At 39.8% G+C, this 22,809-nt stretch overlaps 1 protein-coding gene across 2 annotated transcripts in view; it reads right to left on the bottom strand.

Annotated features, from left to right (window-relative positions):
* The window catches only part of ROS1 (ROS proto-oncogene 1, receptor tyrosine kinase), a 493,170-nt gene that overhangs the window by 102,609 nt on the left and 367,752 nt on the right, over nt 1-22,809 (bottom strand). For both annotated transcript variants that reach the window (XM_073575944.1, XM_073575945.1), the window contains exons 31-38: nt 19,201-19,382; nt 11,235-11,318; nt 10,998-11,142; nt 10,029-10,191; nt 9,016-9,080; nt 8,280-8,412; nt 6,288-6,385; nt 1,514-1,717 (exon numbers count right to left, since the gene is read on the bottom strand). In XM_073575944.1, coding sequence (XP_073432045.1) covers nt 1,514-1,717; nt 6,288-6,385; nt 8,280-8,412; nt 9,016-9,080; nt 10,029-10,191; nt 10,998-11,142; nt 11,235-11,318; nt 19,201-19,382 — 1,074 coding nt within the window. The remainder of the gene's footprint in view (nt 1-1,513; nt 1,718-6,287; nt 6,386-8,279; nt 8,413-9,015; nt 9,081-10,028; nt 10,192-10,997; nt 11,143-11,234; nt 11,319-19,200; nt 19,383-22,809) is intronic.

Raw genomic sequence — 22,809 nt, 5'->3', positions numbered from 1 at the left:
CAGAGAAGTTGGCAACTATCAGATTGCAGACCCCTGAACCTATCAACACAACTAGCAGTAGCCATGGGGGGTTCCTACGATGCCCTAGACCCCTCGATCACAGCCGGAGAGCTAAATAGCCTAAAGACAGAAAAGGAAATCTAAACTGCCCCAGAGCAGACCCCAAAGTAAAAGGCAGCCCCCAACATATAATGACGGTGAAGCAAGATGAAAAAACACTCACACAGATAGAAAGATAGGCTGAGCAAACGATGGGGCCCAAGCTAACTAAACAGAACAGGAAAGGAAGGTTGCTGTCTGCAATCTGCCAAAACCCTATCAAAGACATAAGCCAACAAGCTGATATGGAAAAAGACCCTGAAGCAGCTAGGCTTCAAAAACTAAATCAGCACTCAGGTATTTTCAGAAGACAGAGCTAAAGGAATTCAGCACACCCCAGCAGGGAATGGCAGAAATCCAGAAAAACAAAGCAAAACAAAGTCAAAGCACAAATGCAAAAAGCCGAGCAGAAAACTTAGCTTTAGAAGAGCAGGAATTCAGACTGGTCTCCAAGGATCCCACAGAGAAATCACCCGCAGGGCAGAAGGGCGTCGGCAGCCTTATATCCAGTCAGTAACTCCACTCAGCCAGTCATCATCATCAGGCTCAGGTGTTTGATAATCAGGCTCACTACCTTTCTTTACCAGAAGAGGGAGTTCCTCGGGCCTCAGTAGTGAAGGGGAAAATGAACTCACAACAGTTCCACTCCTGATTTTGGCTTAAAAGTACTGATGTAAACTACTGACTAAACACTGAATGTGTGAATATGACCTAAGTCTGCCTCTACATCTTTTAGTGTCCACCACTCTCCATAAAATTTTATGAGCACCAATTTTCATTTCTTATCTCAGCAATGGGAAAACCAGTATTCACTGAAATTTTACCCATGAAAAACAGAGTGAAATATTTCTCTGATAAGATTTATTACAAAGTTTCCTGTCTTGTACTATTTATTTTTGAAAAAAATCAAATTAACAGTTAGTCTTAAAATGTTCCCCTTTCCAGAAGAAGAAAATTCAGATGACAAGATATAGAAATGATTCTAAATTACAATGATTTATTTAAAAAACTTTATTAGAGGCACTTCATATTATTAAAGATTGGTGGTAATCTGAGTCCTGAGACCCTGAACCGATCAGACAAAACACCTCGCTGAAGTCTGTAGCTCCTGCAAGAACTGTGGGCACAGAGCTTTATACAGCTCAATAGTAAGTTTATGGGTCTGTGCAGGGTATGGGCCACAGACTTACTATTGAATCAGTATACCGCTCTGTGCACAAAGCTCGCGCCGGAGCTACAAACTTCAGAGTTGTGTTTCAAGCAACCTGTGGGAGCCTTAGCACCTTGGCCCATATACATCAGCAACACTATGCAGCACCAGTAATGTACGCTAACATAAAAGGAAATATCTTAAAAGTTGTTTTTAATAATATGTAAAGTAGTGAGAACTCAGGTATTACAGGATGAAACTCACCAAACATCAGAGCGAGTGGTAAAAATGCCATCAATGAGACTTTCTGGAGCCATCCATCGAACTGGCAGGAGTCCTTCTCCTTTCTTTCTGTAATAATCACTTTTATACACATCTCTAGCTAGTCCAAAATCCCCAATCTTAACAATTCTCGTTGGGTTGTGGTATTCTTTTACTGATACCAGGCAGTTGCGAGCAGCCAAGTCTCTAAACAAAAGATCATTCAATACTTTTATTTAAACAGTGTATAAAGCACCACTCCAATGTTTTTTTTAAAAATTTCACTATTGAAGTGGTAATATTAACCCATGTTCCCAGTCGCTGTCTCCTTCTGTTATCAAAATCGCTCTGGTCGTCTTTTACTAGTTGTTACCTGCCGGATATCTCTATTGTTTGCTGGGCAGGCCGGAGGTCACTTCTCAATGTTAGTCTATGAGAGCCAGAACGAGGTCAGAATGAGGATCTCATAAAAATTACATTGAAAACTTGTGACCGTTACATCTGATTTCCAGCCAGTCAGGAGCTGACGACACAAGATGGTAGAGCGGGACTGGGAAGAGCAGAACATGGTGGTTGGTAAGTATTTTATTTTACTGGGTGTAGGGAACAGTCATTAGTAGTGTTGAGCGATACTTTCCGATATTGAGAAATATCGGATCGGATTGGATCGGACCGATACCCAAAAAGTATTGGGTATCGCCGATTCCGATACCAGAAACCCCATTCAAGTCAATGGGACAGAAATATCGGAATTAAAAAAAACCCTTTCTTTACTTGCACATCCAGTTTGGGAGGGGGGAAGAGTGTGGGCAGTGCGTGGGCGGACACTGTGCGTGTCTGTGTGTGCGGGCGGGGTCTGTACGGGCCTCTCGGGGGTCTGTGCAGGCCTGCCGGGGGTCTGTGCGGGCCTGTCGGGGGTCTGTGCGGGCTGCCGGTGGTGTGTGCGGGCCTGCCGGGGGTCTGTGCAGGGCTGCCGGGGGTCTGTGCGGGCTGCCGGGGGTCTGTGCGGGCTGCCGGGGGTCTGTGCAGGCCTGCCGGGGGTCTGTGCGGGCTGCTGGGGGTCTGTGCGGGCCTGCCAGGGGTCTGTATGGGCCTACCGGGGGTCTGTGCGGACTGCCGGGGGTCTGTGCGGGCCTGCCGGGGGTTGTGTGTGTGTGTGAAGGCATCGTCCGACAGTGATTGACACATTAGCCAATGATAGAACAGTAGTAGTCCCATCATCCGGCTAATGTGTTGAATGTAAAAAAAAAAAAAAAACATATATACTACATACATACTACATTCATACAACATACATAAATACTACATACTACATACATACTTCATACATACTACATTCATACAACATACATACATACTACATACATACTTCATATATACTACATTCATACAACATACATACATACTACATACATACTACATATATACTACATTCATACAACATACATACTACATACATACTTCATATATACTACATTCATACGACAAACATACATACTACATACATACTACATATATACTACATTCATACAACATACATACATACTACATACATACTTCATATATACTACATTCATACAACATACATACAACATACATACTACATATATACTACATTCATACAACATACATACATACTACATATATACTACATTCATACAACATACATACATACTACATACTACATACATACTTCATATATACTACATTCATACAATATACATACATACTACATACATACTACATACTGTATATATTACATTCATACAACATACATACATACTACATACATACTTCATATATACTACATTCATACAACATACATACATACTACATACATACTACATATATACTACATTCATACAACATACATACTACATACATACTTCCTATATACATTCATACAACATACATACTAGATGCATACTACATATATACTACATTCATACAACATACATACATACTACATGCTACATACATACAACATACATACTACATGCATACTTCATATATATTACATTCATACAACACACATACATACTACATACATACTACATATATACTACATTCATACAACATACATACATACTACATACTACATACATACTTCATATATACTACATTCATACAACATACATACAGACTACATACATACTACATATATACTACATTCATACAACATACATACTTCATATATACTACATTCATACAACATACATACAACATACATACTACATGCATACTACATATATTCTACATTCATACAACATACATACTACATGCTAAATACATACTACATATATACTACATTCATACAACATGCATACCACATACATACTACGTATATACTACAGCCATACAACATACATAGAACATACATACTACATATATACTACATTCATACAACATACATACATAGTACATACTACATACATACTACCTACATACAACATACATAAAACATGCTACAGACATACAACATACATACTACATACAATACATTCATACAATAAATACATATAGACATACTGTACATATAACATAGAGTACATACTCACCATCACTTGTCATTTTGATCCCCGAAGCCAGTGTCAACTTTAAAAAATATTAAAATAACAAACAACCGATATACTCCCTGATCCGCAGAAATCCACGAGTGTCCCACGACGATCTCTCGTGGAGAACAGCAGCATCAGCTGATGCCACCGCTCTCTAGGAGCCCCAGGAATACAATGACGGGAGGTAGGTATCCTTCCGCACTGTATTCCTCCTCCACTGTAAAAATATAATCCCTAGTCTCACTTTTGGCATTGCTGTGTGAAAAAGTTCCCACGCAGCTTTTGCCAAAAAAGTGAGACCAGTGAACTATAGTAACCTCTCAGTGATGCACTGCAGGAGATCGTCGTGGGACACTCGTGGATTTCTGCAGATCAGGGAGTATATTGCTTGCTTGTTAATTTAATATTTTTTACAGTGAGATGACACTGGCTTTGGGGATCAAAGTGACAAGTGATGGTGAGTATGTACTCTATGTTATATGTACTGTATGTCTATATGTATGTATGTATTGTATGAATGTATGAATGTATTGTATGTATGTAGTATGTATGTATGTATGTATGTTGTATGAATGTAGTATATATGTAGTATGTATATAGTATGTATGTATGTTGTATGAATGTAGTATATATGTAGTATGTATGTATGTTGTATGAATGTAGTATATATGTAGTATGTATGTATGTATGTTGTATGAATGTAGTATGTATGTAGTATGTATGTATGTTGTATGAATTTAGTATATATGTAGTATGTATGTATGTATGTTGTATGAATGTAGTATATATGTAGTATGTATGTATGTATGTTGTATGAATGTAGTATATATGTAGTATGTATGTATGTTGTATGAATGTACTATATATGTAGAATGTATGTATGTTATAGGAATGTAGTATATATGTAGTATGTATGTAGTTTGTTTGTATGTATGTTGTATGAATGTTGTATATATGTAGTATGTACCGTATGTAGTATGTATGTATGTTTTTTTTTTTTTACATTCAACACATTAGCCGGATGATGGGACTACTACTGTCCCATCTTTGGCTAATGTGTCAGTCACTGTCATTGTAGCAGGCATCGCCCGATGGGACTTGTAGTCCCATCGGACGATGCCTGCACACACACACAACCCCTGGCAGGCCCGCACAGACCCAGACCCCCGGGAGCCCGCACAGACACCCCGGGAGCCCGCACAGACCCCCGGCAGGCCCGTACAGACCCCCGGCAGCCCGCACAGACCCCTGGCAGGCCCGTACAGACCCCCAGCAGGCCCGCACAGACCCCCGGCAGCCCGCACAGACCCCCAGCAGGCTCATACAGACCCCCGGCAGGCCCGTACAGACCACCGGCAGTCTGCACAGACCCCCGGCAGGCCCGCACAGACCCCCGGCAGGCCCGCACAGACCCCCGGCAGGCCCGCACAGACCCCCGGCAGGCCCGCACAGACCCCCGGCAGCCCGCATAGACCCCAGGCAGGCCCACACAGACCCCCAGCAGGCCCACACAGACCGCGCATCATGATGCGCATAGACCGCGCATCATGATGACATCATTTCAGCAGCCAATCACAGCCTCAACATTGGCTCATTGCATTATGGGAACTTCTGATTCCGGTATCCGATATTGTAAAAATATCGGTACTTTGTATCGGAATTCCGATACAGCGAATATCGGCCGATACCCAGTATCGGAATGCTCAACACTAGCCATTAGTGACACCCCTCCAGAAGCGAAATAAAAAGTATGTTTTAATCCTTAAAGTTCAAGTTGTTTTTTTCTCATTTGGTAAAGTAGCATTCCAGGAGCAATAACTTTTTTATTTTTTCCAGCACTGTAATTGCATAAGTACTTGTTTTATTTGGGACGGGGCCAAGATTTTATTTATACTATTTGCATTCATGTGACTTATCAAATAATTGTATCCCTTTTTTTGGATGGGAGGGTGGAGATGCAAAGAAGTAAAAAAAAATCTAAGATGCAGATTGCATTGTGAAGCCTTGGTAATAATCCATAGTAAGGGCATTTATGCATTTAAATGTGCACCATTTATTTTTTTGGGACTGCCAGATATAGCCAAGCACTGTCCTCGGGTATTTCTGTCAGTCCCATGGAGACTAACATGTGTGGTAACTGATATATTCCTACGGAACATCTCTAGAGCCTCATTATCAGGCCCCCTAGAAAAGCTGCAATTCATTTTTTATTAACTTACCTGTGGACAAAATGCATTTTCTCGAGATATACACAGCCTGTGGAAATATCCAGTGACATATCCAGAAGATCCACAGTTGACAACAATGTCTCTTGGACCTATGAGAAACATAGCCATGCACATATTTATAGATAATTGTGGACCAAAGTTTACTTCCAACTTTCCATGTAAGCCTCCACATGTGGTTTATGAGTGTAATTCTGACTAGAGCCTTGGAGTTTTTGCCAAGCTTGTCATTACTAATTTTTGGGCATCATGACCGCAGTACATCAATCTATGTTTGCTCACATTACATATGAAATCTAGTTGAGTGTCAACGACAAATAAACCCTTGAAAACTAGTTACACAAAAAAGAAGTGGGAATAATATTTTAAACATTGTAAAATTAATGTAAGGATCAATTTCCCAAGATCAGTGAATATTTGTGTAAATTGGGAATATTTAAGTATTGCTATATTACCATATTTTACCAAGAATTGAGAAATGAATGAAGTGTTGCAAATATTTAAAGAGGTTTAACACTTTTAGAAAATGTTTCCTGTCTTGTAAAATAACAAAAAAAGATAGTACTCACCTTTCCCGGATCATCACAGGCTCTGCGCTGCTACTCCAGTTTCAGTGTTTTGGCTGCAGCAATCATGTCATGTTGGCAGCAGTCAATTACTGAGCTCAGTGGCTCAGCTACAGATGTAATGTTAGCTGTTTACATGTCATCACATCACTGCCACCAAAGTACAGAGATTGGCGCATCAACGGGTAAGTACTATTTCATTTTGTTACTTTATATGGCAAGAAACTTTTGGGTTGCCCTTTTTCAAAAGTATAAAACTCCTTTAACATTTTGTGATTCTGTCAGTAAATAACAGTAAGTGTCATCTATGGGTAGGATTTTTTTTTTTTTATTGATTGGTTAACATTAATTTACACAATTTCAAAAAAGAAAAAAAATATTATTTTGTTATGAGATTACTGTTCTTTGAAATCATAATCTATTCTTTGGCCTTCTGTGTGAAGTTTTTAACATTATATTCAACTGTAAAGATGAGAGAATTTATTCGTGTGGGATAGAATTGTACTCTGATTTTACAAAAACCTGCATTTTTCAAAATGAATTTTTCTACACGGATTCAGCAAAATGGCAGCTGACTGGCCGTAAAGGGCCTTCAGAAGGTTAAATATATAACATTTTATATCCATTGAGCTCCATGCTTTCCTAAAATAAAATAGCTGAAATCCTGTTCCTCTTCACGCTATGTGGGTACTTTTGGCTCTTTTGAGGTTCTCCTGACATCACAGTGTGTGCTATGACCTTATGTGCACCAGCGCAAAACCATCCTTGGCTTTATCCAAGTCTTAATTACCAGCCTAGCAAGAAGAGGACTTTCAGTGCTTGCAGCTGTGATAATTAGATACAACAAAGACCAGATGGATCATGGTGAGGAGCAGAGGGTCCAGAGAGATGAGTTTTGAAGTGAGTATTTTTCATTATTTTTACATATGACAATTATTATACTACATGGGCTTGAGAAACTGGAGAGTCCACAGAGGATAATGAGAGCCATTAAATTAGCAGAGAATAACTTGGCTGTGAACCAAACTTCCCTGGTAAATCTAAGCGATCTAGCGAATTTTAAATTTTGCTAAATGCACTGATCTGTCAATTTGCTAAGCTAATTGGTAAAATCCATACTCAGCTGGACTCTTTGGAAAGATCTGCTACCCTTAAAAGTTACCCAGATAACAAATACTAAATAACCAATAAATAAATCAGATATACTAAAATGCTTATCTAGAATCTTTGGAAAGATGCATGATGATCCCCCCTATGAGCACAGTAATGTCCACCATTGGTTCCTACCGCTACAACCCAACAGAGAAAGACTTCCTGCAAGAGAATTATTTACACAGGCAAATCCAATAACAAAATTTGCGAATGTCTGCTTAACAGTTTAAATGGATTCAGAAGTAAAAAGTACAATTCTCATACTTACATGAGTATTTACCCGAGCACCTCGCAAGTATGAAAGCAGATCCCCACCATCCATTAATTCCAGGATAATGTATTGAGGTTCATTATGAAGGCAGACACCGAGCAGCTTTAGGATATTAGGATGGTGAAATTGGCTGTGTAAAAAAAGTATTAAAATGTAAGAGAAATATGAATAGCATAAAAACTCTCCACTACCGAGAGAATGCAACCAAAAATATGACCCAGGTGGAAAACAGATTTTTGATCCTCTATGTTCATCCACAATTTTGCTTCCTGCTTCTCAGTAGATTCTGCTTGGATGGAACTGTTATAGCTGCAGTCGATCAGCAGCCGACCATAAGCTGCAAATGACATTGTTTATGTCAGGAGACCGGCAAGGAACATAGAACTAAGAGTGAGTGGAGGAATGGAACCAAGCTGAGAGGAAAGTACAATTTTGCTTTAATTTATGCAGCACCCTGAGGCCATTAATAGGGGTTCGGTCAATAATATACAATCCTTTTAATGTATTTATGACAGTTTTTGGTTTAAATTAATTGACAAAAGATATTGATGAATACTACGTATATGAAATTCCCATATTATGTGCATGAAGCCCCGGCTCTACTTTTCTGTAACTTAATCATCTGTGTCAATAAAAGTGGATGGTCCTCAGAGGAATACTTTTAATTTACTATTAATTTGTTCATATATCATATTAAATTATGGTATGTTTTATGTAAGATTACATTTTATACCTCATCAAATGTGCTTCCTTTAGAAATTCCACTTTTTCTTCGTCTGTTGCATCACTTTTCAGAGTCTGTTCAATATAAATGATTAAATACATCCACATCAAACAAAATGATATAAATGAAAAGAAAAATGTTTATTCTATCATGTGGATAGCCAAGTGGCCCATATTTGGTCCACAATAAAGATGATCACTCATTTTATTTATTGGGAATGTTACCCAGTTTATTTGTTAGCTATGGCTCTGACTTCTATATGTTATTTGTAGATTTGGGGTTTTGTCATGCTGTCACATATCAACAAATTAAAAACATTTCAAATTAAACTATTGTTCTCCATTGACTGAGCAATTATGAACCTTAGCCCATAGCATAAAGTTAAAAAGGTTTCTAATTTCGTTTTTACATCATTCTAATCCCATGCTTCTGTGTTCTAGCTATTCAAGTCTGTGAAATACCAGCCCAATATCTACATTTTCTTAGATAATTTAAACTTTCACTTAGACATTTTCTTACAATTTGTGTGCAATGGGTGACAACACCTGACTGGTACACTGGAACAAAAAACTTTGAAGATTTTGATTAAAGTGATTGTCCACTACTCAGAGGACACCTCTGGTGCTTGGGCCATTCCATCGATGTCAGCACTAGGTCTCCTGGGGATCATGTTACATTGCTGTATCACGTGATGCCTGCGGCCAATCAGTGCTGGCTTCACTTTTCTTTCCGAAAGGTGTAATTAACATCTGGAAGAAGTGAGAGCTGCGGCTGTTCTCTCATTTTATTCTGGATGTCTATATTTGAAAGAGGTGAGCATGAACCCAGCACTGATTGGTTGTTATGTTACGCAAGTCCCGGGAGAACCAAACACAACACCACAGGAACGATGCCAGTATTGGAGGTCAGTCTAAGGGTTATTATTTTACTGGGGGGGTCATTGGGATTGAGGAGTTGTCCGAGTAGTGGATAACACCTTTAAGTTATGAAAACCTACAACTGACCTCTGAAACTAACATTACCTTCACAGCAACTTTGTGACTTCCAGTTCCAGGACCAATTATATCCTTAGCGACGCCTTGATATACTTCTCCAAATGCTCCACTTCCCAAGAAAATACATAGTTCTAAATTCACTCTAGGGAAGCTGGGCAAGTTTTCCATTTCATTTTTTGTTGGCAGAGTACTGTGAAAAAAAGTTTGGTTGTAGGGAAGATTAAACTTGATGGAACTAGGTCTTTTTTTTCAATCTATGTAACTAGGTAGCTTTGTTATACAGTTGACAATTCGTATTGTGAGTCATACAGTACTTGCCCTGGTCTTTGTTGACAGGTTGCAGTGGTGACATCTCGACTACAGTGCAGCCAACTAATAGACTTAGCAGCTCGTACTCTATACATCAGAATCACTGCTGAGTGCATTGATTGCTTGCAGCGGTCACATGCACTTTAGTCATAATGTCAATGCTACAGGCTGTCAACAAAGAATAGAAGAGTGGTGGAAAGGGATTGATGGACACTGGTGGAGAGTAAGTAACAACTCAGTTTATTACTTTGCAAGCCTAAATGTCTATTTCAGACACCCTTTTAAACATCGATCTTCACTGTTTTTAACTCTCTCAACCTCTTGGTAGAGCCACACTATTCTCTGTCCTGAGTTACTAATTGAAACTAATGATTAAGTTAACAAACAGTTAATTGGAGGAGAGCAGCACTGGAAATGATGGTGAGCTCTGCCTGTTGTGATTAAATATAGGCCACATATCGTGGCTGATATGCAGATACTCTGCAGCAGAGAAAAAGCCAAAACCATTGTTCATAAATAATAATGTAACATAATTAATTAATGTACTTATCAATATAATTAGTTACTTTCTTATAAACAGTTTATTGGGTTCCTTTAATCAAGGAAATACCCTTATTCCTAATCTTGATGAGCATATTATCACAAAAAAACCTAATAAGTGAAGCAAAAATGTCAGATGGTTTTTACCTTATAGCATAGCATGCATTAGCTAAACCAACAGCATTTGACAAGCCCCGCAGCTTGGAGAGCTCTTTATCTTCTTGTATGATATCTATGATTTCCTTGCTGTGGTTATGTTTAATCTGTTTCTCCTTTAATCTCTTATAAATAACTAAGAAAGAAGCAAAAAGGATTAAAATTCCACAATATGAATTTCAGGGGTAAAGTAAAGTTACATTTGATACCTACAGTGCTCATACTTACCAAAAGCAGTCAACAGGAGAAGAACAAGGAGTACACCTAAGATAGAACCTACAATAATCCACACTTCATCAAAAGTACTGGCCTCTGAAAAAAAGATTAGAAATTATTTCATAAGCAAGAGTTGATGGATTATCAGTAACACTAAGAACATATGAACAAGCAAGCAAACTTGCATCATGTCACTGATGTGTTATGTTATGGGGTACGATGTGCGAAAATGAGTAGAGTGATTTGATAAAGTAGGAACATTTCTGTACACTCTTACATAACCACATTTTACAGATTTTCTCCAGATTCCAATTTTCTGTATTTCCCATTATGGTAATACTTATTTGAATTAGAATCTCAGTAGGTAGAGATTATTTTTAGAGATCTATTTTTGTATTCATTTTTGCTAGTATATATTCCATTGCCTATATATTTTGGGATTCTAATCAATCACTTCATCATCTGCATGAGATTTTAACCACTCATGACTCCATAAAACAAGACAATATTGACAAAGTGTCAATGGGTGTAATCCGGTGGAGATGTCCTCATTATAAGGCCATATTCACATGTTCAGTATTTGGTTGGTATTTTACGTCAGTATTTGTAAGCCTAAACCAGCAGTGGGTGAAAAATACAGAAGCGACATGTTTCCATCATAGTTTTCCTTAGGTTGATCCACTCCTGATGGCTTAGAAATTCTGATTTAAAATCTTGAACAAATACTGAACATGTGAACATGGCCTAAAGAAACAATCTGAAATAAAATGGAGACTGAAATGGATGTGTCATCAGATCACGCGCACTTGTACTCCATTTATTCTCTACGAGTAGTGATGGGCGAGTAGCATCATTGCTCGCGTCTCAAAGAGCATGCTTGGGTGACCTCCAGAGATTTAGTTTTCGTCGTCTCAGCTGCATGATTTGCGACTTGTAGACAGGCTTGGAATTCCCTAACAAACAGGTATTCCTCCCATGTATTCAGGCTGTCTAGCAGCCGCAAATCATGCAGCTGAGGCGAAGAAAACTAAATATCCGAGCACGCTAAAATACTCAGAGACCACCCGAGCAACGAGTATACTCGCTCATCACTATCTATGAGTTCTTCAGAGATAGCCGAGTACAGCATTCAGCTGATCTACAGCACTGAATGAATTGAATTACTGCTCCATTCAAACTCACAATTCTCAGGATCGGTGTTGCGCCAACGGATGACCCCCAGCAATCAAGAAGTTAATAGCTCTAAGTGAAATAATTTCTGTGATAGGAAATATGCAAAAGAAATGAACGAGCATAAATGTATTAAACAAAATGTCTGCTTAGTACCTTACCTGAGAAAAGAAGGAATTATAGAACAAAGTAATAATATAAGGAATTGGAGCTAAAAATCGCCATATATTAAGAGATCAGAAGTTACGGCAACTTCCAAAATGACTAATTATGTTTGCTTTTCTATGTGCTGTCATGATGACCTTTTTTTTCAAAGAGTAAAATCAGGAAAGGCAGCCATACTAATTGTTACTTTTGAATTAGCGTCTCAAAAGCTGATGATTAACTATACTGTGCTAAAGTAATGCAGCGGATAAATCAATTTATCTGATTATAAAGAGAATGAAGCTGGCCTACTGCAATAGATGGCCATATACTGTACAATGCCAGCACTTTCCTATAAAGTAGATATAGTTAATTTTTCTCCTTCTTCACATCAATAAATAAAGATTAGCTCACAGTATCTCCTTAATATAAGTGAACGCACCCTTGGCCTCAGTAGCCAATAAGCCTTGTAACAAAGACTGTCTTTTATAGATAAGAAGATTAGTTTGATGTATCATTATCTGATGGCTGATTTGTAATAACTTTGGTCCATCCATGGTTAACCAAGCTGACTTTTCTATCCTAGGACTTCTATCATGAGACTGGAAGAATTAGATTTTTTGTGTGTAACCATGGATAAATCCTGAGCTATTACAAAATTTTAACATTGGCATTGGTGTCTCTCCTTAAAGAAGCCCTCCCATACATTTTTGTATTCATTAACCCCTTAATTACCAGGGGTATTTTTGGTTTTGCATTTTCATTTTTTGCTCCCAGAGCCATAACTTTTTTATATTTTGGTCAAAATGGCCATGTGAGGGCTTGTTTTCTGTGGGAAGAGTTGTACTTTTGAACAACACCATTGGTTTTACCATGTCGTGTAACAGAAAATGGGAAAAAAAATTACAAGTGCGGTTAAATTGCAAAAAAAAAGTGCAATCCCACACTTGTTTTTTATTTGTTTTTTTGTTGGTTTTCTTTTTAGATTCACTAAAAGCTAAAACTAACCTGCCGGAAGTGGTGAAAAGAAATATCAAAGTTTAAAAAAAAAAAAAAAAAAGTTGCCATTTTACGAGATCCGTAGCGTCTCCATTTTTCGAGATCTGGGGCTGGGTGAGGGCTTAATTTTTTGTGTGCCGATCTGACGTTTTTATTGATACCATATTGGTGCAGATATGTTCTTTTGATCGCCCGCTATTGCCTTTTATTGCAATGTTGCAGCGACCAATAAAAACGTAATTCTGGTGTTTCGATTTTTTTCTTGCTACGCCATTTACTGATTGGATTAATTATTTTTATATATTGATAGATCGGGCGATTCTGAATGCGGTGATACCAAATATGTGTATATTTGACTTTTTATTGTTTTATTTTGAATGGGGCGAAATGGGGGTGATTTGAACATTTATATTTTTTTATTTTTTTACCATTTTTAAAAACTTTTTTTTTTAACTTTTCACTTGCTTCACTAGTCTCCATGGGAGACTAGAAGCTGCACTTGTCAGATTGCCTTTGCTACATAGCGCAGGGCTGCAGTCCTGCCCTATGTGGCAGATATGCTCACTTGCTATGAGCACTGACCACCAGGCGGTGCTCATAGCGACAACCACAGGGGTCTTCTGCTGATCCCGGGTTGTCATTCCAACCCATCGGCGACCCGTGGTCATGTGACACGGGCGCCGAAGGGAGGAGGTAATGACGCGCTTCCTGCGCGTGCATGATAAATGCCCCTGTCAGAGTTTAACAGTGGCATTTAACATGTTAACAACCGCAGATGAATCGCTATTCCACCCGCAGCTGTTCCGGGCACATTTCAACTGTACAGATCATCGTCATGTGCTGGAAAAAGTGCGAGCTCACTGCCGGAGCCCACACCAAACAAGGGGAGGCGTCCAACGACGGACTGTGTCCTGGACACAGGAGATAGCAGCGGTAGGTGAGTATATTAATACACTCACAGTATATTACATGCACATATACACATTTAACCCCTTAACGTCCAATGACGGACTGTGTCTGTCATTGGACGTTAAGGGGTTAAATGTGTATATGTGCATGTAATATACTGTGAGTGTATTAATGTACTCACCTACCGCTGCTATCTCCTGTGTCCAGTGCCGGTCTACCACTTTTCAGTGACGTCACCGCTCTCATCCCTCCGAGTCACGCAGACCGGTGCCAGAGCATTGCACTGAAGATGTGCAAAATCGCATGAAACATGTGTCAGGGATTTATTGGTTTATATTTAAAATCTGACAGATGTATTTTTATGTCTGAAAAAGATTCTTGAGTTTGTAATTGAAACGCGTTGTAGATTTCTGTCAATAAAACATCAAGTTCTAGATATTCACTTTGCTCATGATCATTTAATCCTCCAAACAAACACTACACTCAGACTCCCATTTCAGTTTGTATTGGTTGCATCTACTTATTTGTTCTCTACCCTAACCTTCCAATTTGACTTGAATTCACTCTACAGTAAGTAAACTACAGGCATTATCGGGTTGGCGTTGTTACATTCATTAATATGATAACTGCGGTGAAGAAATCTGTCTTGTGGTTCTTGCGTAATCAGTGGTAGAAGTTTTCAGTTAATGAGATGCTTGTGCTCCAGGGTGAGATTGTAGGCAGAGTCTTCTCTTGGTGCTCTAGGCAAGAGAAACCAAGAAGAAAACTGCCCTCAGGCCCACCCCAAAGCACAACTGATTGGTCCCCCGAGGAAGCTGATGTGAAACGCATGTTGGGGCTTGACCAGCGCATACAGATGACTCCTGCACTTTATGGGTGAGCAATAATGTATTCAATTGTATGGCTACTATTTGTTCCCCTAGCAATATCTGCCCAGGGTATGGTGTTGTGAACTGGCAGCACATGCATCTACTTTCATAACAATAAGTTAACCTTTCTGGCATATATCTCTGTATTCAGGTACAATTGTACATCAGAATTTTTCATCACCAAATTACATATTTAGATGCCTTGGATTTCACATTTGATAAATTACAGTGTTTCTGGTGGCTCCCTCCCCTCCCCCGGGGGGACAAAGGTATCTTTTTTTCTATTGGCTAACACGGTACCAAATCACTTTGTTTTGTTTAACTGTTACGACACAAAGATATACATGCATTTTCTGTACTAGTGTTTAGTGCCCGATTATGCTGGTACATAATTTGTGTCTTCACCATTCTCCAGATACTGGTCACTGTCTTTTCAAAGTAATCTTTACGTGATTATGACAATTTTTAAATATATTTGAAAAATTTTACTTTTCATAAGAAGTAAGCCTCATACTTTTTTGGGGTACATAAGCTCCAGTTTGTTCTCTGACATTGTCCACAAATATATAATGGTGTTGTACCCACAGTGCAACTCCAACACCAGGGAACATCCTTACCTTTCTTTTCACTTTCTAAACTCAGACCTTTTCATCTACACAATACTTGTCTTCAAGAAACACTTTTAACATCTGATAAAACATACCAACTAACCAAACCATGGATTTAGTGGATACTACACTCTTGCCACACTTGTCTTGTTCTGCCCATTCTGTGCAGCAAGATATTTTAAGTGCTCTTCCAGCTATCGCCAGTAGGTGTCATAAGTTGCCTTTCTCCTTTTTATTCATGAGTTTGGAATCTTCTGTCCCCCCAAAATGGTTAACTGTTCAGAACTGCTCTCTCTTTCTGCCCTGGTCAACAACATGTAACCATTTCCAGCCGTCTTCTGAGTACCTCACATGTGCTCAGCTCTCTGCAAAACCATTGCTTATAACAAGCGGATTCCGGTAAGGTTTAATACATTTATGAATATATGTTATGCATCTCTGTTAGCTGGCCATAATGCATTCCTCATGATGTTTGCAATGCATGTGCAGCTCCTGTAATGCTAGTACACTGCATGATAGTTATGCATCCTCCGTTCAGTAAGTGCAAAGCTGGCAGCCATTAGTGACATCTTTCTCTTTTATGTGTGTGTATGTTATATTGCTCAGCTTCTATATAAAGCATGCTACTGATATAACAGCATCCTGTATCATTGCTACTTGTTAGGTGTCAGATTTCTGTCATTGCACAGCGAGAATCCCGAGCCTTACTTCCAGCGGTCTCCCATTCCTCTCCAGCTGCAGAGGAGGTTGCTCAGCAAACTCGTCGGTCCAGGCACTCTGCCCAGACCAGCTCCATGGGTTTGCTTGCTGCTGCCACCTCTGGCACAGCTATGGCAATACATGCTGCTCAGCAGCGAGATTCTCCAGGGACTAAGTCCCCATGTCGGGCCACTGAGCATGCCTGTGGAGAGATCTCTCATTGGAGATCAAAGGTCACGTGCTCAGGTCCTGCTCCTTGGCCCATCCGAGAAGCCAGGAAGGTCCCGGACGCTCGCGGCTCTAAAAGGTTCACATGGCCACTCGGCCATGCGCTAGGATAGACTGTATTTACAGACTATGTGGAGTGAGTCATGTATGCACGTATGAATGTCTCTGGTGAATGACTCATTAAGAAACCCCTACCCTTGGTACGCATGTGTTGTGCAGCCTAGCCTGCTAGCACCCAGGCTTAGGCGTAGGTAGGCCAGAGGTTGAGTCAGGCATCAGTCCTCACCAGTGACTCGGCACGCCTCTGTGCACGTGCTCCACACTCCATAGCCAGCGTCTATAGCGGCGCCCGCAGCAGCGACGCCGCGTGCTCAGTTGGCATAGAGGGACTCTAAACCCCGTGTCCTTGGGGTAGAGTTCTGTGGCCGTACAATGTGCGCTCTTTTCGCCGGGCTCGTTGAGCTAAACAGGCTCCGGCATCTATGTTCAGCGGTTGTGCGGCTCTGTGCATTAACAGAGTTCGCTCCTGTTCACATTGGGTGACGTAAACCATGTGTAACTGTTTTGACACTGCTTAATTCTTCCGCCATTACCTAGCAGCAGTGTACCACCTCTGCACGGTGGACCCCGGGCTGCGAACACACCGACTATTATTTTATAATTTGGTGCGTTCCACCAGTCCTAACACTACTGTTGTGATAATACCTGTATTGCTGTGATTACCTGCCAGTACTGATGAATTGTATATTGTCTACCAGTACTGACATGCTGCTTTATCTGTTTCTTATAGTTTTTACCTGAATCATCCACATTTTGTACAACAATAGCTGAATCATCCATATCTGTGTACAACAATCTCTGATATAATTACAACTTTGTACAATGACCCCTGATCTCATTTACTACTGTGTTCTACTATACCATCTGTTATCATCTCCCATTGTTGTCCATATCATCCCAATAAATATAGACTTAAGCACCCATACAGTCTTGTTTCTGGGAGTGGATGAAAGGTTAAGCCGTATGCTGGAATCCACACAGCGTCATACGTGGAAGAAGGCAGAACATGCCCTATTTTGGGGGGTATCCCCTACGCTGGCAGAATAGGAATAAAACAGTTGAAATTGATGGTAGATTTTCTTTCCTTACGCCTTTATTTATGGAAATCTATACAATATCCTTAGTGAACATGTTACTCCACTGGCCATGGTATATGTTCTTCATGTGTCTGCAGTGCTTGCTGTTACCTATTTGCAAGTCAAGATACATATGGGAGACTTTCATGCTTGACCATGATAACCTCGTAAATAAATTCTATCGTATCTGCTATATTTTTTTTAATGAACTACCCTTACTTCAGACAAGTGCAATTTTTGTATCAGCCAGTTTTGATCAAAGAACGAAACCCATTGTATTTTATTTCAGTCTAACTTTTAAACAATCCATTGACTTACAGAAAGATGAGAGAACAGGCTACAATATACTCATATGAAATATATTTGAAAATGACCAGATTTTTCTAGGATGATAAATGTGTTAAAGTAAACAATTTTCTAAAGCTGGGTAGAGAAGCTATTTGTGGAAAACATGATTTATATATAAAAAGCCTTTTTGTACACCTGTTTGAGTTCTCATAATGGCAACATTAGCTGACGTATCAAAATATGCATCAAGGCTGCTGGCTGCAACCATGATGTGAAAGATGTAAGCAAAATCATGGCTGTAGTATCAACATAGACCTGTGGAGCAACAGGGCTGCGATTGAATGAGTAAATAGTGCGTATTATATTTATTAATTTTAAAATGTTGTCTGCTTTCAGCACATTTTTTAATTAAATTCTGAACACCTCCACTTTATTTTTTTCAATTTCGGATTTATTTTAGGGCTTTGTCCTGGTTGGCCCCATAGCAGTCTTGTAATGGGGTCCAGTTTTAACAAGAAAAGATGATTATTTTGATTGTCTCTCTAATCCCTTTGTTTATTCTTTACTTTATTGGCCTCCCATAGATCTGTCGAAGGCTACATTCACTCATCCATGTATCACAATCTGTTATGCATGGACTGGCTGGAAGGTCTCCTGAGCCTCTAAGCTGTCAAGTTCAAGTTAGGGGACCAATGAATGGCAATGGCCAGTCTGTGCATTGCAGGGTGTACTTGGACCGTGACACATGGATGTGTGGATAAATCATAAGTTTCTCCATTTTCACTTTCCACCATCAATAATCAATATTAACTGTGGCTCGTCGCTGATTGAAAATGCCCCTTTCCCAATTACAGAGCTCCATTGCAGCTGCTATGTCAGCTACAGATACTAACAAATTAAATAAAGCTTATGACAAACTTGTAACTACCTTTATATAGCAGAATATCTTCACTGAAGTCACTGTAATTTCCGAGACCTATCAAGTTGGCAGCTGCCGCTCTGAACTGAAACGTTCCATCCAAAGCGGTAGATTTCCATACACAAATGTCACTGCATGATCCACTGTATGCCAGTTTCCACAGGTCTAACTCTTTAACGTCCATTACTTTCCTGTAGATAAAACAATTTATTAGTAGTCCTGAACATATACTAGTGAAGTATTCTTGAAAGAGATGGAGTCGACATAGTGCTTCCGAGTACCCTTCCGTTTTGTATATGCATCTATGTGCATGCAATAGTTCACAGAATGTAATTCTTTTACAGATGAATGCTTTTTCTTTTTTATTAACCCCTTCATGACCCAGCCTATTTTGACTTTAATAACCAGGCTATTTTTTGCAATTCTGACCAGTGTCCCTTTATGAGGTAATAACTCAGGAACGCTTCAACGCATCCTAGCAATTCCGAGAATGTTTTTTCGTGACAAATTGGGCTTCATGTCAGTGGTAAATTTAGGTCGATAATTTTTGCGTTTATTTGTGAAAAAAAGGGAAATTTGGTGAAAATTTTGAAAATTTTGCAATTTTCAAATTTTGAATTTTTATTCTGTTAAACCAGAGAGTTATGTGACACAAAATAGTTAATAAATAACATTTTCCACATGGTCTACTTTACATCAGCACAATTTTGGAAACAAAATTTTTCTTGTTAGGAAGTCATAAGGGTTAAAAGTTGACCAGCAAATTCTCATTTTTACAACAAAATTTTCAAAACCATTTTTTTAGGGACCACCTGACATTTGAAGTCACTTTGAGGGGTCTATATGGCAGGAAATACTCAAAAGTGACACCATTCTAAAAACTGCACCCCTCAAGCTACTCAAAGCTACATTCAAGAAGATTATTAACCCTTCAGGTGCTTCACAGGAACTAAAGCAACGTGGAAAGAAAAAATGGACATTTTAATTTTTCCAACAAAAATTTTATTTCAACATCATTTTTTTTCATTTTCACATGGGCAACAGGATAAAATGGATCCTAAAATTTGTTGGGCAATTTCTCCTGAGTACACCGATACCTCATATGTGGTCATAAACAGCGGTTGCCATGTCGCGTATGGAGAGCCCCTGTGCGCCTAAACATTGGATCTCCCCCACAAGTGACCCCATTTTGGAAACTAGACCCTCCAAGGAACTTATCTAGATGCATAATGGGCACTTTGAACCCCCAGGTTCTTCACAAATTGTTCCGTAAAAAAAAAAGTACTTTTTTTTCACAAAAATTTTCTTCTAGCCTCAGTTTTTTCATTTTCACATGGGCAGCAGGATAAAGTGGATCCTAAAATTTGTTGGGTAATTTCTCCTGAGTACACCGATACCTCACATTTCGTCATAAACCACTGTTTGGGTGCACTGCAGGGCCCGGAAGGGAAGGAGCGCCATTTGACTTTTTGAATGGAAAATTAGCTCAAATCGTTAGCAGACACCATGTCGCGTTTGGAGAACCCCTGTGCACCTAAACATTGGAGCTCCCCCACAAACTAGACCCCCGAAGGAACTTATCTAGATGTGTGGTGAGTAGAGATGAGTGACTTTGCCTTTATTAGGGTCGAGTTGGGTTTCATGAAATCCGACTTTCTCAAAAGTCGAGTCGAACGAAATCGTCCGACTATAGGGAAAAGTTGGGGTCCGACTGAAACACGAAACCCAATGCAAGTTAATGGGGAAGCAAAGTCGTCAGGGAGTGGAGGACAGGAAACACACCTACAGTGCCCATTTCAATGCCAACAACATCAATTCTTTTTACTTAAGCTTGTCAACCTTAATTTACTTTATAATAATAGTTACGCATTGAAAACTGGGGGTTATTTGGCTAAAGTTGTGGGGGGGTAGGGCTGGCTCCAGGTTTTCGTGTGGCCTGAGCCAAAAAGTGTCAGTGGGCCCCTTTAACATATACCACAATTCATGATGCTTCGATATGGCAGAGAAATATTGGTATAGTACAATGAAAACTACGTCACTTCTTACATGCCAAACACTTCTTACATGACATGACTGATATTTATTTTAAATTCTCCAATAGCTCAAAAAACGGACAGTATATTACTCCATACAGTATTATGGCCACCACATAGTACGCCATACAGAATAATGAGCCCCATATATTTCTCCATACAGAATAATTGGTCCCATATAGAGTTGAGCGACTTTTGGTTTTTTAGGGTCGCGTTTCGTTTCGTGAAACCCGACTTTTCCAAAAGTCGGGTCGAGCAAGATCGTCCGATTATAGGGAAAAGTCGGGGTCGTCCCGAAACACGAAACCCAATGTAAGTCAATGGGGAATAAAAGTCGGCAGTGAGAGGAGGACAGGAAACACACCTACAGTGCCCATTTGAATGCCAAAAGCATCAATTCTTCTTACTTAAGCTTGTCAACCTTAATTAACTTCATAATACAAGTTACGCACTGAAAAATGGGGGTTATTTGGCTAAATTTGTGGGGGGGGAGGGCTGGCTGCAGGTTTTCATGTGCCCTGGGCGAAAGAGCGCCCCTTTAACACATACCACAACTCATCATGCTCCGATACGGCAGAGAAATAGCGGTATAGTACAATGAAAAATACCTCACTTTTTACATCTCATGACGAGGCCCATCTATTTCTCCATACAAAATCATTGGTCCCATATAATGTTTGAAACAGTATATGATGAGCTCCACATAATGCTACAGTATATGTTGGTCCCCATGGATGAAGCTCCACTGTCTTATGGGCCCAAATAATGCTCCAAACATAATGGGCCCCATTTCTAATGCTCTAGTGTATAATGGGCCCTGTAAATGCTGCTCCAGTGTCTGATGTCCACCTTTGGAATGTTCCAGTGTATGGTGGGCCCCATCTATCATTCTCCAGAGTATAGTGCTCCCCAAAAAATTGCTGTCCCAACATAGAAAACAATCAAATAAGTCTCCTCGCTAGGGAATCCCTGTACTTGTCTGGACAGGTGCTGTAGCTTGCTTAACAGCTCGCCAGCCGTTCTCACGCCCAGTATGGATTGCACGTGATTGCACAAAGGTTAGAAAGGGTACCGTATCCCTGGATAACATGTATGGATAGCGTACACATTCAAAATATATGTCTATATAGCATGAGGCAGGCTCAGACGGTGTTAGGCCCAGTATGGATTGCACGTCATTGCACAAAGGTTAGAAGGGGTACCGTATCCCCGGATAACATGTATGGATAGCGTACACATTCAAAATATATGTCTATACAGCATGAGGCAGGCTCAGACGGTGTTAGGCCCAGCATGGATTGCACGTCATTGCACAAAGGTTAGAAAGGGTACCGTATCCCCGGATAACATGTATGGATAGCGTACACATTCAAAATATATGTCTATACAGCATGAGGCAGGCTCAGACGGTGTTAGGCCCAGTATGGATTGCACGTCATTGCACAAAGGTTAGAAGGGGTACCGTATCCCCGGATAACATGTATGGATAGCGTACACATTCAAAATATATGTCTATACAGCATGAGGCAGGCTCAGACGGTGTTAGGCCCAGTATGGATTGCACGTCATTGCACAAAGGTTAGAA

The sequence above is a fragment of the Dendrobates tinctorius genome, unplaced genomic scaffold (genome assembly GCF_039654945.1).
Source record: "Dendrobates tinctorius isolate UK_male_01 unplaced genomic scaffold, ASM3965494v1 ptg000046l, whole genome shotgun sequence".
NCBI classification, from domain to species: Eukaryota; Metazoa; Chordata; class Amphibia; order Anura; family Dendrobatidae; genus Dendrobates; species Dendrobates tinctorius.
The sequence above is the reverse complement of the archived record's forward strand: the minus strand, read 5'-3'. Positions and strand labels throughout refer to the sequence as shown.